The sequence below is a fragment of the Salvelinus alpinus genome, chromosome 28 (assembly GCF_045679555.1).
Source record: "Salvelinus alpinus chromosome 28, SLU_Salpinus.1, whole genome shotgun sequence".
Taxonomy (NCBI): Eukaryota; Metazoa; Chordata; class Actinopteri; order Salmoniformes; family Salmonidae; genus Salvelinus; species Salvelinus alpinus.
Window position 1 is genome coordinate 25,180,151 of NC_092113.1, and position 18,965 is coordinate 25,199,115.

Here is an 18,965-nt window from a genome sequence, read left to right on the forward strand (position 1 = left end):
AAAAGGAGGGTGGTGCTTGGAATCATTGTTCTTCCTCTGTCAGCCATGGTTACCTGCAAGGAATCACATGCCGTCATCATTGCTTTGCACAAAAAGGGCTTCACAGGCAAGGATATTGCTGCCAGTAAGATTGCACCTAAATCAACCATTTATCGGATCATCAAGAACTTCAAGGAGAGCGGTTCAATTGTTGTGAAGAAGGCTTCAGGGCGCCCAAGAAAGTCCAGCAAGCGCCAGGACCGTCTCCTAAAGTTGATTCAGCTGCGGGATCGGGGCACCACCAGTACAGAGCTTGCTCAGGAATGGCAGCAAGCAGGTGTGAGGGCATCTGCACGCACAGTGAGGCGAAGACTTTTGGAGGATGGCCTGGTGTCAAGAAGGGCAACAAAGAAGCCACTTCTCTCCAGGAAAAACATCAGGGACAGACTGATATTCTGCAAAATGTACAGGGATTGGACTGCTGAGGACTGGGGTAAAGTCATTTTCTCTGATGAATCCCCTTTTCAATTGTTTGGGGCATTCGGAAAAAAGCTTGTCCAGAGAAGACAAGGTGAGCGCTACCATCAGTCTTGTGTCATGCCAACAGTAAAGCATCCTGAGACAACTCATGTGTGGGGTTACTTCTCAGCCAAAGGAGTGGGCTCACTCACAATTTTGCCTAAGAACACAGCCATGAATAAAGAATGGTACCAACACATCCTCCGAGAGCAACTTCTCCCAACCATCCAGGAACAGTTTGGTGACGAACAATGCCTTTTCCAGCATGATGGAGCACCTTGCCATAAGGCAAAAGTGATAACTAAGTGGCTCGGGGAACAAAACATCGATATTTTGGGTCCGTGGCCAGGAAACTCCCCAGACCTTAATTCCATTGAGAACTTGTGTTCAATCCTCAAGAGGCAGGTGGACAAACAAAAACCCACAAATTCTGACAAACTCCAAGCATTGATTATACAAGAATGGGCTGCCATCAGCCAGGATGTGGCCCAGAAGTTAATTGACAGCATGCCAGGGCGGATTGCAGAGGTCTTGAAAAAGAAGGGTCAACACTGCAAATATTGACTCTTTGCATCAACTTCATGTAACTGTCAATAAAAGCCTTTGACACTTATTAAATGCTTGTAATTATACTTCAGCATTCCATAGTAACATCTGACAAAAATATCTAAAGACACTGGAGCAGAAAACTTTGTGGAAATTAATATTTGTGTCATTCTCAAAACTTTTGGCCACAACTGTACATTCTCAACAACCACATCTGGATGTATTGATTCTGTTTAAGGCTTGATTTCCTGAGGTTTATTACATGTATAGCCTTTCTTTGTGGTCCATGATCATCAATCGCATGAACTTGGTAAGAATACCATTATAACAGGTATAACGGCTTAATACAGATTTCTAAACAAGTTATGAACTAATAATTAACAGCATAGCTATAAAATACTTATGACCCTTTACAAACCCTTTACAGACAGAATGAATGTTACTAGTATATTACTAGTAAATTACAGGTTTGTGCAAATATTTTAATAAACATTCTCAACTAATTCTGAGCTTGCTGAGCTCTGAAATCAGAAAACAGAACATGACAGTTTTCCCACATACATTTAAAGACAACATGCTTTCTGAAAATGAAGTCATATAGTGATAGAAAGTATTTTGTTATGTACAAAAAGACAACGACTGTTGTATAGCACCCACTGGTTGTTTTTTGTAATATAAAATACTTGACATCAAATATCTGTGTAGTACAATACAAAATTGAAGACATGTTTAGCCATATTGAAATAACAGCAGATCAGAATACAGAATACACAAGTATGAAATTATAAAATAAAATATTAAAAACTGGCGCAGCAACAGAAATGTTTTGGTAAGAGTGTTTGGTAAGGGGTGTCTATAAAAAGAGACAGAGTCCTTTCCTGTCCTTTTTGGATTCCACCATTCTAATCCCTTATTTCCTCTTCCTAGTCATGTATGTCTGCTCTGGAGCCGCCAGCGGCATATCAGCTCTCTCTGTCTCATATCCACAACTTTCCATCCATTTCTAGAGAGAGAGAGATGGAGGAGGGAAGAATAAGTGGTAGGAAAGAAATGAGAAGTGACATTAGCAAAAATCAACGGCATTAAATGAGACATGCAATTTTTGTTTTGAACCCCTGCTGTCACATACACTGACCTTTATTGCAGCCTTTAGACATATCTCTCTCTTTCAGTAGGTTGTTTTTGTAGTCTAAGGATAGAAAGTGCAAAAAGGTGGGTCATTAAATTCGCCATGTCATGATGTACCATACCGTATGAGATCTGTGTAGCGGCAGCCATTATTGAGTCACCCTGTTCAAACTCTCTAGTTTATATGAGGTACAGTACGGCCTACAGCAGCATGGGAACCTTACCTGAATTCAGGTATTCCTGGGTGCAGACTTTCAGCTCTGTGGCATCCAATGCGATGTCATCGTAGCCAGTCACATGACTCCTGTTTACCAGTAAGAGAGGGAGGTGGTTAGTGGTAACAGTTCAGTGAGAGTTCAGCTCCACCTTAAAATGAGTCATGTTCTCGTTATCAAGTGTGACCATCCACCATACTAAATCAGTTCTGACCGTTCGGATCTGCGCAGGTCGTACTCCAGCCCTAAAACAAGATTAAACATACTTTAATCACACCATTACAGACCAATCACACACAGAGCCATTTAACTGATTTAAATATGAAATTGAGGACATTCATACAAATATAAAGTTTGGTTGTGTGTGATAGAAAAGAGTCACGAAGAGATACATACAGTTGAAGTCGGAAGTTTACATACACCTTAGCCAAATACATTTAAACTCAGTTTTTCACAATTCCTGATATTTAATTAAAGTAAAAATTCGCTGTCTTAGGTCAGTTAGGATCACCACTTTATTTTAAGAATGTGAAATGTCAGAATAATAGTGGAGAGAATGATTTATTTCAGCTTTTATTTCATTCATCACATTCCCAGTGGGTCAGAAGTTTACATACACTCAATTAGTATTTGGTAGCATTGCCTTTAAATTGTTTAACTTCGGTCAAACATTTCAGGTAGCCTTCCACAAGCTTTCCACAATAAGTTGGGTGAATTTTGGCCCATTCCTCCTGACAGAGCTGCTGTAATTGAGTCAGGTTTGTAGGCCTCCATTGCTCGCACACGCTTTTTCAGTTCTGCCCACAAATGTTCTATAGGATTGAGGTCAGGGCTTTGTGATGGCCACTCCAATACCTTGACTTTGTTGTCCTTAAGCCACTTTGCCACAACTTTGGAAGTATGCTTGGGATCATTGTCCATTTGGAAGGCCCATTTACGACCAAGCTTTAACTTCCTGACTGATGTCTTGAGATGTTGCTTCAATCTATCCACATAATTTCCCTTCCTCATAAAGCCATCTATTTTGTGAAGTGCACCAGTCCCCCCTGCAGCAAAGCACCCCCACAACATGATGCTGCCACCCCCGTGCTTCACGGTTGGGATGGTGTTCTTGGGCTTGCAAGCCTCCCCCTTTTTCCTCCAAACATAACGATGGTCATTATGGCCAAACAGTTCTATTTTTGATTCATCAGACCAGAGGATATTACTCCAGAAAGAACGCTCTTGTCTCCATGTGCAGTTGCAAACCGTAGTCTGGCTTTTTTATGGGGGTTTTGGAGCAGTGGCTTCTTCCTTGCTGAGAGACCTTTCAGATTATGTCGATATAGGACTCATTTTACTGTGGATATAGATACTTTTGTACCTGTTTCCTCCAGCATCTTCACAAGATCCTTTGATGTTGATCTGGGATTGATTTGCACTTTTCACACCAAAGTACGTTAATCTCTATGAGACAGAATGCGTCTCCTTCCTGAGCGGTATGACGGCTGCGTGGTCCCATGGAGTTTATACTTGCATACTATTGTTTTTACATATGAACGTGGTACCTTCAGGCGTTTGGAAATTGCTCCCAAGGATGAACCAAACTTGTGGAGGTCTACAATTGTTTTTCTGAGGTCTTGGCTGATTTCTTTTGATTTTTCCATTATGTCAAACAAAGAGGCACTGAGTTTGAAGGTAGGCCTTGAAATACATCCACAGGTACACCTCCAATTGACTCAAATGATATCAATTAGCCTATCAGAAGCTTCTAAAGCCATTACATAATTTTCTGTAATTTTCCAAGCTGTTTAAAGGCACAGTCAACTTAGTGTATGTAAACTTCTGGCCCACTGGAATTGTGATACAATGAATTATAAGTGAAATGATCTGTCTGTAAACAATTGTTGGGAAAATTACTTGTGTCATGCACAAAGTAGATGTCCTAACCGACTTGCCAAAACAGTAGTTTGTTAACAAGAAATTTGTGGAGTGGTTGAAAAATGAGTTTTAATGACTCCAACCTAAGTGTATGTAAACTTCCGACTTCAACTGTGGAAGACACACACACATTACCTCTCTTTCTGCGTCGTCGGGTAAGCACAATGACAATTGTTATGATGAAGGCTAGGAGGAGGAAGGTAGCCAGGAAGTAGCCCATCTGCTGGAAGAAGTGCCCTGGGTGCTCAGGGAGGATGACATTGACTACCCGTGGTCTCTCAAGTTCAACCACCTCAGGGCCTGAAGGTAGAAGGACAACACAGTGGATTCATCCGTCCACTAATAACACTCAATACTTTATAAACACAGTCTGGTGGTTCAACGTACATTGTCTTGTTCACATTTTCTTGTATCCATACTCAGTGAAATTAAAATGTAATTCAAAAGATTTATCTTAATGACAGTTAAAATTATTATATGTAATGCTATATGTCATTTATATTGTATTTTGAAGGACAATTACACCTGTATGTTATTTCTGCTTCAGTTAAAAACAATTGTGCTTATTTTAGGTTGGTTTTCATTTCTCTCAGGGAGTGTAAGGTAGAGAGCGTGAGGTAAGGAAGAGCAGCTTTATGTCAAAACACTTTTCAGCTGTAATGAGTTCCAGACCTGATGCAATGCAGCTGCTATTTTTCTCCTTAAAATAGAAATACAGATTAACCAAGAAAGGAAAGGGAGAAAAGGAAGGTGGGAGGGGAGAGGGGAGGAATTCTGTTGTGTGCAGACAAGTCTGTCTGAATGAGTTTTCCAGTTATTTACTTCTTCTCATAAACACAGTCAACCTTTTGCACAGTATGGAAAAATAAATCCTAGCCGTTGCCATCTCTCTCAGTCCCTGAAACTCCACCAGTCTGACTGGTCAGTGTGAGCAGACATATGACAACACTCACCTCACAGTCATCAAGCCCTCTGCAACACAAACACAACTTCTGCCAGTTTTCAGGCAGAGTTGTGCAATACACCAAAATATCAGACAGAGAGAGGGGGGAGGGAGAGGGATTTGTTAATTGTGAAAGCCATATGATTTAATAGATAAAAAGAGCTATTTCAGATTGGCATATACAAGTGTTTCTTCCCACACTGAGGTGTTTCTTCCACTGGCTAGAATCTGCTCAAACCCTCTGCACACAATAATATGTCATCCATCCATACTTTTCCATTAGACAATAACAGTTACTGCACCATAACCCTCAATCAGCATGCCACTGTTATCAAACAGGTCTCGCTCTCACCTGCTGGGGTGAGAACAGAAATGATAGTCATTGGGGATGATGATGGTGGAGACCAAACTTGGGAAGGCTAATGACACTAACACTACTCCATACCCTGCTGAGACCTGTTAGATAACTCAACCCAACCAAAATAGTAGTGATTTCCATCACCTTGGGGCATTTCTCTAGTTTAAATCTATTGTCCTTGCCCAAAGCGCAGGTTTGTCATGACTAGCCAGAGGAAAGGTACGAGGTTGAGGCAGGCTTCAAATAAGAAATGATTTGAGGACAGGTACCACTCTTGGGTGGATCTTGCAAACCGCACCAGTCTTACAGAACAAATTGTAGTCAATTAATCTAATTTAACACTTCCCAATGGGCATCAAGGTTGCTAATTATCTCTTGTCTGTTTGGAATTATGTTAATATGCACAAAACCGCAGTGTCACGATCAAGGTCAACTATCTCTGGAGAACAATTCGTCAAGCCTCAGTTCTCTCTCCGTGTCTCAGCTGTTGACTGTTTCATTTCCGCTGACAGATAAGATGAGAACGTATACGCAGAAACACAGTGTGGCGTGCCATGCAGACTGCAGGGGTCACACAGGGTGTGGTTTTAGTCTTGTTGAAACAATGTGGTTAATTTGCAGCCAATGAGCTGAGGGAAGACGTCTTCATTTAAAGAAGAAGACACTGACAGCATATTCTATTCTCTGCTAGCTACACGCTGTTACTGACTTATGCACGTTCTGGTGGTCACAACAGAACTGAGCTCTACCTCAGCTTGCCATAAATGATTACAGTGTAACAAAAGAGGGGGGTAATGACTTCTGCAATTATAGAGGAGTGTAGAGGTCTGTAAGCGCAGATAAGAGTTGGCTGGAGTTAACAAAGGAAAGGGCACAACTAAGTAGGAGAAAAGTCAAGATAAAATGAAAGACCTCAAGCCATGTATGCATTGATCCATGTGAATGTCTTCCCTGCATACTTTACAATGCTGTTAAATGGGTCAACCTATCTTAAAAGGGTGAAGCAGGATCCAAATCTAACACAGAACCCCCCCAACTATTCCCTTTTATGTCCCAGCTGGCCCAGATGCTGAACAGATGTAGCACACTTCCTTCTGCTGCTGATAAACACGCCACAAGCAGAGGGCCAGAGAGAAGGAGAGAGACTAGAGATGAAGTGGGTAGGGATATACTACTGTTCTGTAAAGATAGGCAACTGAAGAGAGTCTGGGAAAGATTAGGGATGGATGGAAATGTACAGAATGGTTACCTGGAGGAAAATGGAGAGGGTCATGCTTTTTACATTTTAGTCAAGGGGAGGGTTTAGTATTTTTTAAATCTAGTCCAGGGGAGGGTCATGTAGTCTGTAATTGATGACATTTAAACATGTTTTAGAATGAGTTGCTCATTAGGATATATATCAATGTGTGCCTGATGCCGCATCTCATCTCTGGGGAATATCAAGTGTGCCTATAGGCTATTTAGTGTGGTCGCTATCAAATTATCCACAGCCTATAGGCTATAGGCTATGAAGTACATGTTCGGAGAAGCACAAAGCAAAGTTATATTTCTAAGATAGCTTCTGGGATGGTTTAAATTAAACTAGGCTGCATTATGTACTGCAATGGATATTCCAACCATGAGCCCCGGCCTGCTCTACTCTTGCTGATCAAACCTTTTTTTGTGCTGCCTAACCAATGCTGTGCTGTGTAGGCCTACAGTGGCAGTACAGGAGGAGAGTCCAAAAATTATTCAGAAAATAGTTTTTGATTAGGCCTAGTCCAAAAAATGCAATATCTTGCACAAGGACCGGCCTATAGCCTATGCTCTTTAAATAGCCTACCTCCTTGTCAGTGAAAGGCTGTTAAGTTAAGACCAGGATCCGAATTGATGGGTATGAGAGGGTATACCATAGGCCTACCTTTTATTAAAGACAATGGCAAAAAAGCACAGGCCTAAACCCTCGTTAGCTTACAATTTTGAAGAAAATAAAACGGATCTGATTATAAAGTGATATATAACAGTGCTTTGGTCCGTGATTATTTATGCTAGAAACAAGCTGTAAAATACCCGGATGCATATGGGAATATCATTGTTTAGTTTCTTTGACATTCAGAGATAGAGTTATAACCCTCTATAGCCGAGGAGACAAAAAATGTACTTTGTTTGGGAAGTAATCTAATTCTGTCACTATCAATTGATTTAGCTATTCACTTTCTGTACCATAAAAGATGTTTAAATCCAGACATCTTTTAGGGAAACACTAGTGACCTTCTCTCATTATGTTAACCCACGGAAGAAGAGTAGCCAGCAGTTAAAGCATCCATTTCTCTGCATCAGGTAGGTCTAACTTTTGAAAGCACATGCTCAGATTCATAAGGATGTCACAGATGTAATTATTTGCAAACAGAGACAGTTTTTTGCAAACAAGACAGACTGATTTGGCATTGGATAAATATGATAAGATGAACACATACAGTGGGGAGAACAAGTATTTGATACACTGCCGATTTTGCAGGTTTTCCTACTTACAAAGCACGTAGAGGTCTGTCATTTTTATCATAGGTACACTTCTACTGTGAGAGTCGGAATCTAAAACAAAAATCCAGAAAATCACATTGTATGATTTTTAAGTAATTAATTTGCATTTTATTGCATGACATAAGTATTTGATACATCAGAAAAGCAGAACTTAATATTTGGTACAGAAACCTTTGTTTGCAATTACAGAGATCATACGTTTCCTGTAGTTCTTGACCAGGTTTGCACACACTGCAGCAGGGATTTTGGCCCACTCCTCCATACAGACCTTCTCCAGATCTTTCAGGTTTCGGGGCTGTCGCTGGGCAATACGGACTTTCAGCTCCCTCCAAAGATTTTCTATTGGGTTCAGGTCTGGAGACTGGCTAGGCCACTCCAGGACCTTGAGATGCTTCTTACGGAGGCACTCCTTAGTTGCCCTGGCTGTCTGTTTCGAGTCGTTGTCATGCTGGAAGACCCAGCCACGACCCATCTTCAATGCTCTTACTGAGGGAAGGAGGTTGTTGGCCAAGATCTCGCGATACATGGCCCCATCCATCCTCCCTTCAATACGGTAGAGTCGTCCTGTCCCCTTTGCAGAAAAGCATCCCCAAAGAATGATGTTTCCACCTCCATGCTTCACGGTTGGGATGGTGTTCTTGGGGTTGTACTCATCCTTCTTCTTCCTCCAAACACGGCGAGTGGAGTTTAGACCAAAAAGCTCTATTTTTGTCTCATCAGACCACATGACCTTCTCCCATTCCTCCTCTGGATCATCCAGATGGTCATTGGCAAACTTCAGACGGGCCTGGACATGCGCTGGCTTGAGCAGGGGGACCTTGCGTGCACTGCAGGATTTTAATCCATGACGGCGTAGTGTGTTACTAATGGTTTTCTTTGAGACTGTGGTCCCAGCTCTCTTCCGGTCATTGACCAGGTCCTGCCGTGTAGTTCTGGGCTGATCCCTCACCTTCCTCATGATCATTGATGCCCCACGAGGTGAGATCTTGCATGGAGCCCCAGACCGAGGGTGATTGACCGTCATCTTGAACTTCTTCCATTTTCTAATAATTGCACCAACAGTTGTTGCCTTCTCACCAAGCTGCTTGCCTATTGTCCTGTAGCCCATCCCAGCCTTGTGTAGGTCTACAATTTTATCCCTAATGTCCTTACACAGCTCTCTGGTCTTGGCCATTGTGGAGAGGTTGGAGTCTGTTTGATTGAGTGTGTGGACAGGTGTCTTTTATACAGGTAACGAGTTCAAACAGTTGCAGTTAATACAGGTAATGAGTGGAGAACAGGAGGGCTTCTTAAAGAAAAACTAACAGGTCTGTGAGAGCCGGAATTCTTACTGGTTGGTAGGTGATCAAATACTTATGTCATGCAATAAAATGCAAATTAATTACTTAAAAATCATACAATGTGATTTTCTGGATTTTTGTTTTAGATTCCGTCTCTCACAGTTAAAGTGTACCTATGATAAAAATTACAGACCTCTACATGCTTTGTAAGTAGGAAAACCTGCAAAATCGGCAGTGTATCAAATACTTGTTCTCCCCACTGTAGGCCTATCACTCTGTCCATTACTAGCCTGTCATTTCATTAAGTTGTGTGGTATTAAAAATATTGTGTCAAATTACATAGAATTGCATGAAATGTTTATAAAAGGATATTTTTTTCTCAAATACGATGAAAGAACAACATTCTGGCCTGCAGCCCTGTGTGCTATCAAAATTCTTGCGTTGCCATGTAATGTTTACAGGATGAAGAACAGTTTCTAAAAAGGCATATCTAAGGATCTGGTCTGTCCAAAAAGGGAGGGTAAATGGTAGGCATGTTCTCTGCTATCCACTTTATGTTTAAAAAAATTCAAGCGCTCAGGGAGGGTTTTGGTCAAATATATTTTGCTGAAGGGAGGGCCATCCATTTTCATTTCAGACAGGTCAGATTTTCTCCATGTAACCCTTACTATAAATAACGTTCACTCCCTAATGAAACTAAAAGAGACTAACAGAGAAATCCCAATGCACCAGATGCAAAGCTTAACCATGCTCCCTCTTTCCCCTGGAGTCTGGCTTTACTGCTCCTGTCTGACTCTGTGGAGCTAAAATGGTGAACTAAGCCATTGCTCAACTGTGGAAAAAGGTCTCCAATGAAAATGAGAGCACTTCCGTTATGGCCAATTAGTGGCCTTCCAGACAGACTTTTTCAGACAGGCTGCCTGCTGTCCAACATCACAGTCAGATTCCCCTTTCTCCACACTCCAAAACTCTCAGTTCTCTCTCGCTCTGTCTCCCTCTATGACGTTTTTTCTGCGGCCAAATGCACTATTTCATTATTTTTTTCTCGCTCCCTTTTTCTCAGTCTGTTTCTTTTGTTGCTTCTTTCAACCATTCCTTCATTCCCTCTTTCTCTCTCCCTTCCTCTCGTGCAGACAGGGAAAAGGTTTGAGGAGAGATCTGCCACAAAGATGCACTGACTTAACCAACCAAAAATGCCTATACGTAAAAATGACCCATAAATACATCCCAGGAACAGTGTTCTCAGACTACAAAAACCTCTGAAAAGACAGACACACACCAATCAGATTAGGGAAAGCGAAACGCAGAGAAGATGTGAAAAAGAGATTATAGAGAGAAGATAGAATTAATTATATTTGAAAAGAGAAAGAGAAAAGAGAAAGTGCTTTCAAAGAACAGAACTGTAGTTTCATTCTTACTTTGTTATGTTCTAATGAAGATTTCAAAAGGTTCACATTTCCCATCAGAGAAGGAATTCCTAAAATAAAGGGTAATGCTGAGTCTCTTACTTGGGTCATCATTGGGGAGTCTGTGGGGGATAGCAAGGACAGTCGGGACAGCAGGGGCAACAGGGGCAGCAGTGAGGACCGGAGGAGGTGGGGGCAGTGAAGGCCCCACCATGAGCCTGAAGATGCGTCTCTCGTGCAGGCCGCAGTAGTGGTGGTGCAGGTGACAGGAGTACAGGCCCTTGTCGACAGGCTGGAGATTAGAGATGGTCAGAGAGAAATCCCCTACAGAGAAGGCATCCTCAGAGACACTCATCTTGTCCACAGGGAAGAGTGGTCCATACTGCCGGCGCTCTCCAGAGGCGTAAAGGTCCACCATGCGGTCAGCTCCATCAGGTCTCACCCCAGGTGGCTGCCAGTCCCAGTGGGCTACCTGCTGCTGGTCCTCCTGCTGGCCCTCCATCCACAGGGGCCGCCTGTTCACACAAGGCAACACCACAGAGCTGCCCAGCAACACCACAAACACTGTCTTGTCCCCGTCCCAGTAACGCTTCTCCTTACGGACTGAGACAGGACAGGTTGAAATGTGTTATCAAAATAAGCGAAACAAATAGTGCCAATACACAAAATTACTTAGAGTATTACTATTCAGAAATGTATTGAGGGTAGTCACCTGACTTGGTGGTGTTGAGCTGTATCTTGATGGACTGGTGAAGCTGGCAGTAGTGGTGATGCAGATTACAACTATAAACACCTCGATCAGCTGTTCCTACATCTGGAAGAATAACATACATTACAAGTACATTTCTAGATTCCAAGAATTCGTGTAATATTAATGTCGTCCAGCATGAAATTACTGAATATTTTATGGAGTGTTCACAGTCATAAGCATACAATAGACCACAGGCCCAACTCACTGTTGATGACGAGGGAGAAGTTCCCGTCAGTGAAGGCGGTTTTGGGGATGGTTATGCGGCCCTTGTTGAACCCATTGTAGACTCTCTCTTTGACGCCAGCAGACATGTCCAGTATCCTTTCCACAGAGTACTCTGGTGTGCTCCGGAACAGGTCCCAGTGGACCACCCTCTGGCGATCCTTCAGCCGGTCCCGGGTCCATATCATGCGGGAGCTGTGGCAGGGCAGCACGGCCTGGGTCCCGGCTGGGACGGTGATGTTACGGGCCTCCACCACCACATCTAACTTGCTGCTGCTCTGGCCCCACGCTAATGCAATACACACACATGGGACGTATTAGTAAACTTGGCAAAGACCTAAAACCCCATAAATCACACACTACAAATCAAAGCCGCAAACACATGCATAAATGTTTTGAATGCAATAAAATGAGTTATACAATTAAGTCATATTTTATGAGGACTTACCACTGGGCAGGAAGAAGACAGAAGAAACTGAAACAAATAATAGAAAATGCAACTGAGTCATCATAGCTATCATAACAATAACTATCTGTCTAGCAGGGTTTGACCTGAGCTGACCCCTGACTTCTGGTCATGATGCTGTTGTTGTGAACGGATAGCTAATACAGTAGCCAGGACTGACTGGTATTACAGCTGGGTAACTGAGACAACTGGGTGGAGGGATAGAGAAAAATAGGCCAACAGAAAACCAAGAAGAATATGTAAGAATGAAGCAGGGAGGAGTAATTTAAATAAAAGGGAGTGTCAGCACCAAAGGAACAATAAAGACCATGATTGTTTTCATTAAAATACTGTATATGCCTGAATTTTGTGAAATAAGTAAGCGAGATGTACAGTACCAGTCAAAAGTTTGGACACACCTACTCATTCAAGTTTTATTTTCTTCTACATTGTAGAGTAATAGTGAAGACATCAACACTATGAAATAACACACATGGAATCATGTAGTAACCAAAAAAGTGTTAAACAAATCAAAATACATTTTATATTTGAGATTCTTCAAAGTAGCCACCCTTTGCCTTGATGACAGCTTTGCACACTCTTGGCATTCTCTCAACCAGCTTCATTAGGTAGTCTCCTGGAATGCATTTTAATTAACATGTGTGCCTTGTTAAAAGTTAATTTGTGGAATTTCTTTCCTGTGTTGTGACAAGGTAGGAGTAGTATACAGTAGATAGCCCTATTTGGTAAAAGACAAAGTCCATTTTATGGCAAGAACATCTCAAATAAGCAAAGAGAAATAACATTCTGTCATTACTTTAAGATATGGTCAGTCAATTCGTACAATTTCAAGAACTTTGAAATGTTCTTTAAGTGCAGTCGTAAAAATCATCAAGCGCTATGACGAAACTGGCTCTGATGACGACTGCCACAAGAAAGGAAGACCCAGTTACCTCTGCCGCAGAGGATAAGTTCATTAGAGTTACCAGCCTCAGATTGCAGCCCAAATAAGAGTTCAAGTAACAGACACGTCTCAACATCAACTGTTCAGAGGAGACTGCGTGAATCAAGCTTTCATGGTCAAATTTCTGCAAAGAAACCACTACTAAAGGACACCAATAATAAGAAGAGACTTGCTTGGGCCAAGAAACACAAGCAATGGACATTAGACCGGTGGAAATCTGTCCTTTGGTCTGATGAGTCCAAATTTTAGATTTTGGGTTCCAACCGCCGTGTCTTTGTGAGATGCAGAGTAGGTGAACGAATGATCTCCACATGTGTAGTTCCCACCGGGAAGCATGGAAGAGGAGGTGTGAGGGTGTGGGGGTGCTTTGCTGGTGACATTGTCAGTGATTTATTTAGAATTCAAGGCAACCACTGTCACACCCTGATCAGTTTTACCTGTCTTTGTGCTTGTCTCCACCCCCCTCCAGGTGTTTCCCATTTGCCCCATTATCCCCTGTGTATTTATACCTGTGTTCTCTGTTGTCTGTTGCCAGTTGGTCTTGTCTCATCAAGCCTACCAGCGTTTTTCCCCTACTCCTGTTTTCGCTCTAGTCCCTGTTTTCCCGGTTTTGACCATTCTGCCTGCAATGACCCTGAGCCTGCCTGCCGTTCTGTACATTGTGACACTGCCCTGGATTACTGACCTCTGCCTGCCCTGAGCCTGCCTGCCGTTCTGTACCTTTCGGACTCTGATCTGGATTACTGACCTCTGCCTGCCCTTGACCTGTCATTTGCCTGTCCCCTGTTTTGTAATGCACTTTTGTTACTTCAAAATGTCTGCATCTGGGTCTTATCCTGAGGTCTGATAGTACGAACTGGCCATGACTGACTCAGCAGACCCGCAACACTATCTCCTCCCAAGGACCCACCATTGGGAGACACAATGAGTTACTTCGAGGTCTTCTGGATGGATTTCAGACCTTGGCAGAGCGCCATGACTGTGCCTTGAATACATTGCTGGAGCAATTCTGCAGATTATCAGTGAGGCAGCCGGCCACGACAGTAGCCTTCCAGCCCCCCAGTAACACCGCTGTCAGCAGTGCGTCTCTCCAGAACACCCCGGCTTCCCGAGAACCCGCTTACATCCTCCGAAATGCTTTGCTGGAGGATCAGGAACCTGTCGGGCGTTTCTCTCCCAGTGTTCCCTAATCTTCGAGCTGCAGCACCCTGGCTTCCCCCTGTCAGTACTCACCTCTCCCAAGGTCCCGTTCACGTGGTCCCCAGCTGCTGACCGGGCGTTCCTGGACCTAAAGCACCGCTTCACCACAGCTCCCATATTGATCGATCCGGACTCATCCCATCAGTTCGTGGTGGAGGTCGACGCTTCGGATGTCAGAATGAGGGCCGTCCTGTCCCAGCGTTCTGCCCTAGACCTTAAGCTGCATCCCTGCGCCTTCTTCTCCCATCGCCTTAATGCCATGGAGAGGAATTATGATGTGGGGAACAAAGAACTACTCGCGGTGAAGTTGGCCTTGGAGGAGTGGAAAAACTGGTTAGAGGGGGCGGAACTTCCATTCATAGTGTGGACGGATCACAAGAACCTGGAATATCTCCACACCGCCAACTGTCTCAACTCCAGGCAAGCTCGACGGGCACTGTCTTTCACCCGGTTCAACTTCACCATCTCATACCGCCCGGGGTCTAAGAATGTTAAGCCTGACGCTCTTTCACGCCGCTATTGCCCCGCTTCTACACCCTCGGGCCCGGGGTGGGGGGGCCCAGCTAACCCGGATGTTTCTCCCAGACGCTGCCCACTCCCCGGTCTTGGAATGGGCTCATTCCTCCAGGCTTGCCTGCCACCCTGGCTCCTGTCGAACCCTGGCCTTTGTGCAACAACGCTTTTGGTGGCCCACCATGGTTTCGGACGATTCTGAGTTCGTCGCCGCCTGCACCGTCTGTGCTCAGAACAAAGCTCTTCGGCATGCTCCGGCTGGCCTCCTTCAACCTCTTCCTGTCCCTCACCGTCTCTGGTCACATATATCCCTGGACTTTGTCACTGGCCTCCCTCCGTCTGAAGGAAAACACCACTATCCTCACGGTGGTGGACAGGTTCTCCAAAGCCGCCATTTCATTCCCCTCCCCAAGCTACCTTCTGCCAAGGAGACGGCCCAGCTCATGGTGCAGCACGTCTTCCGGATCCATGGACTTCCGGTTGAAATGGTTTCCGACCGTGGTCCTCAGTTCCGGGTTTCATCCCAAATCCAACGGCCACTCGGAGCGTGCCAATCAGGACTTGGAGCCTCATCTCGGCCAAACCCACCACCTGGAGCCAGCAACTCGTGTGGGTGGAGTACCCCCGGAACACCCTTCCCTGCTTGGCCACTGGGCTCTCTCCCTTCGAGCGCTCCGTGGGTTATCAGCCCCTGCTCTTCCCAGAGCAAGAGGAAGAGGTCAACATACCCTCTGCAAAGATGTTCGTCCGGCGCTGTTGGCGTACCTGGAAGAGTGCTCGGTCGGCTCTTCTCAATACCATCTCCAGTTATCGTCGACCCCGGCTACCCACTATCATCTTGGGCAGAGGGTATGGCTCTCCCCTCGGGATCTGCCCTTCCGGGTAGAGTCCCGCAAACTTTCCCCCCATTTTATTGGCCCTTTCCCCATCTCCAAGATTATTAGCCCCTCTACTGTTTGTCTTCTGTTGCCCCATATCCTCCGTATACATCCCCCTTTTCATGTTCTAAGATTAAACCTATGTCTCACAGCCCTTTGTTTCCTGTTTCCAGGCCCATCCCTCTCCCCCGTCTCACCGACGGCTAACCGACATACACGGTGAGGCGCCTCCTGAAGGTACGGCCGTGGGGCAGGGGATCCCAGTACCTGGTTGACTGGGAGGGTTATGGCCCGGAGGAGAGGTGCTGGGTCCCCGCTAGGAACATCCTGGACCCAGCCCTCATCACTGAGTTCCATCGCCGGCACCCCGGTCAACCAGGTATACGCCCAGGTAGGACGCCAGGGGGCATCCCTAGAGGGGGGGTACTGTCACACCCTGATCTGTTTCATCTGTCTTTGTGTTTGTCTCTGCCCCCCTCCAGGTGTCGCCCATTTGCCTCATTATCCCCTGTGTATCAAAGCATTCTGCAGCAATACGCCATTCCATCTGGTTTGCACTTAGTGGGACTATCATCTGTTTTTCAACAGGACAATGACCCAACACACCTCAAGGCTGTGTAAAGGCTATTTGACTAAGAAGGAGAGTGATGGAGTGCTGCATCAGATGACCTGGCCTTCACAATCAGTTGACCTCAACCCAATTGAGATGGTTTGGGATGAGTTGAACTGCAGAGTGAAGGAAAAGCAGCCAACAAGTGCTCAGCATGTGTGGGAACTCCTTCAAGACCGTTGGAAAAGCATTCCAGGTGAAGCTGGTTGAGAGAACGCCAAGAGTGTGCAAAGCTGTAATCAAGAATCAAGGCAAAGGGTGGCTACTTTGAGGAATATAAAATATAAAATATATTTATAAAATATATTTGTTTAACACTTTTTGGGTTACTACATGATTCCATATGTGTTATTTCATAGTGTTGATGTCTTCACTATTATTCTACAATGTAGAAAATAGTACAAATAAAGACAAACTCTTCAATGAGTAGGTGTGTCCAAACTTTTGACTGGTACTGTATATACTTCTCTACATGTGTGTTTTAACTCTCTTGGGACTGAAGGATTCCCTGTTGCAAGTCTTCTTTTTCTAACCCAGATTTTCACTAAGTGCTATTACATGTGCTGTTTACCTAAGGGCCAGCAGCAGCAGTGAGATGTATACAGCCCAGGCAGCACACAGAGGATTTATTCATTCCCCTGATAACCTCTTTCAAGGCCAAGGTCCTGGGGGGTAACACAAAGTGACCACTGCCACAGCCCAGCACTACAGCTGGCTGCCTATTACATAGGTCATATATGCCTATTGTAATACCAGTGTATGTTAGCTATTCTTGTCAAGTCACATAGGTTTAGCAGGCAGGCTTATGTTGTGTTTAAATTAACGCCATAAAAATGGATCATAATGGTTTTGAGTAGGCCTACAGTATTCTGTTTTGAAGGGGTAGTTGTGGGGTTTATGAGAGACAGTAGAGACCAGGTGCTTGTCTCTATGGACATTGAAATAACATTATTTATTTCAAAGGATCGTTCTGGATTAAAATTACTATCATCCACTTCTGACACTTTAATGCTGATGTTTTATATAACTAGACGATACCTAGAAGAGGCAAGATGTCTCATCTATATGATCAACATGGCTATGCATGTCAATGAGTGAAAAAGTGTGTCAGAGTTTGAGTGACTGCAGTCGGAGGGTTTTGTACAATGAGCTCATAATAGTCCAATACTGAGTATGCCACTGTACTTGCATGTGAGAGCCTACTGGAAAATGGTGGCGTGAGCAGCACTGAAGAGTAGAAAGTATTCTGTCGACAGAGAAGAAACTGTGTCTAAAACCCTATCATTTTCTCCTTGATCTCTGATGCAGTAGCTGACTGACTCAGGCAGCCAAATGAACACTTAAAGACTTAACTACATGCTACTGGATTGCCATGTTTAATGACTGCAACTTTCACAATAACTTAAATATTAAGGTGAATCCCTATTGTGTTTTATATTCAATGTTCAGTTTTAACATTTATTAATTCACGAGGCCACAGGCAAAAATCATGCACATGGTTTCCTCTCCTACAAATTTTTGCAACCACCACGATACTGGTAAATCATTCAACTGTGAACATATTATCACGCTAATGCATTTTTTTTACAAGAATTCATGAAGAAATTACTTTTTTTCACAGTTCATATAAGACATTGTTATTCGCTAGGAGTCTAAGGCCCCTAATTTTTTTTTGGAGTGGTAATCCCCTTCCCCTGTATCTCGAGTAACTTCAGCTCATTTATGGTGAGACACTCATTACTGACACATATAATGACAGGCTGCAGGGATTGTGCTGACTCTCCTACTCTGACCGCAGTTAACTCAAAACACATCGGAGTGAACCCATAAGAAAAGCACCCACACACCACCAGATAACTGAGGCAGACATGATGACATTTTTTTTGTGTTTACCTCATTTACACAATGCCTGTCCCGGATAAATTAACATTTGTTCAATTCAGTCTATTTGATTTTTATACACTACTCTATCACTGATCGGTCAAAATGATACGCATTCACTTCATAAGTAGATCAAATAAATAAATAATTAACAAGGTGGTCAAGATTGTAATTATGATTGTTTTCGGCTTACACCATAAAAGTAAGGTGATGGAGATAATCACCTATAGCTACTTTTTTTCACATTGTACAACAAACTTTTAATTGTCAAACAGAACAAACAAAATACCAATGGAGAACAAATGTTCGACTAACCACAGTACAAGAAACACCCCCTTAACTGTGTATAACATCTTAGAAATGCATTTATTAAAGCTTTACCATCTTCCCTGGCATTGACTCTTTAAAATGGTTTGCATAGCCTACTTCTCAAAGCTTTGTTCTTGTTTTAGTAAAAACATAGTTGGAACTTACTTAGAAACAACCGCCACATGTCTTCCAGTCTTTCTCCTACAACTCTTACTCAAAAAATGGGATAAAAGTAGGTAGGTTACAACACAGTGTTTTGCGCATCAATGGATAGAGGACAGCAACACCTGAAGAAAGTTCATCAACCAGCAACAACAAAACTGCAGAAGTCTCCAGAGTCTAAACCAGCTGTGTATGTCCCTCCTCCGCTTGCCTGTG

General features: G+C 43.6%; 1 protein-coding gene across 1 annotated transcript; it reads right to left on the bottom strand.

The window, feature by feature from the left end:
• Nucleotides 1-1,111: 1,111 nt before the first annotated feature.
• On the bottom strand, nt 1,112-18,916 carry LOC139557482 (matrix remodeling-associated protein 8-like). Its single transcript, XM_071372358.1, has 10 exons — nt 18,753-18,916; nt 12,236-12,262; nt 11,771-12,076; nt 11,527-11,628; nt 10,917-11,417; nt 4,443-4,607; nt 2,602-2,632; nt 2,397-2,476; nt 2,180-2,233; nt 1,112-2,047 (listed from the first exon to the last, which is right to left on the bottom strand). Exons 1-10 carry the CDS (start codon nt 18,769-18,771, stop codon nt 2,022-2,024), a joined length of 1,311 nt encoding a protein of 436 aa, XP_071228459.1. The 5' UTR covers nt 18,772-18,916; the 3' UTR covers nt 1,112-2,021.
• Between the last annotated feature and the right edge of the window lie 49 nt (nt 18,917-18,965).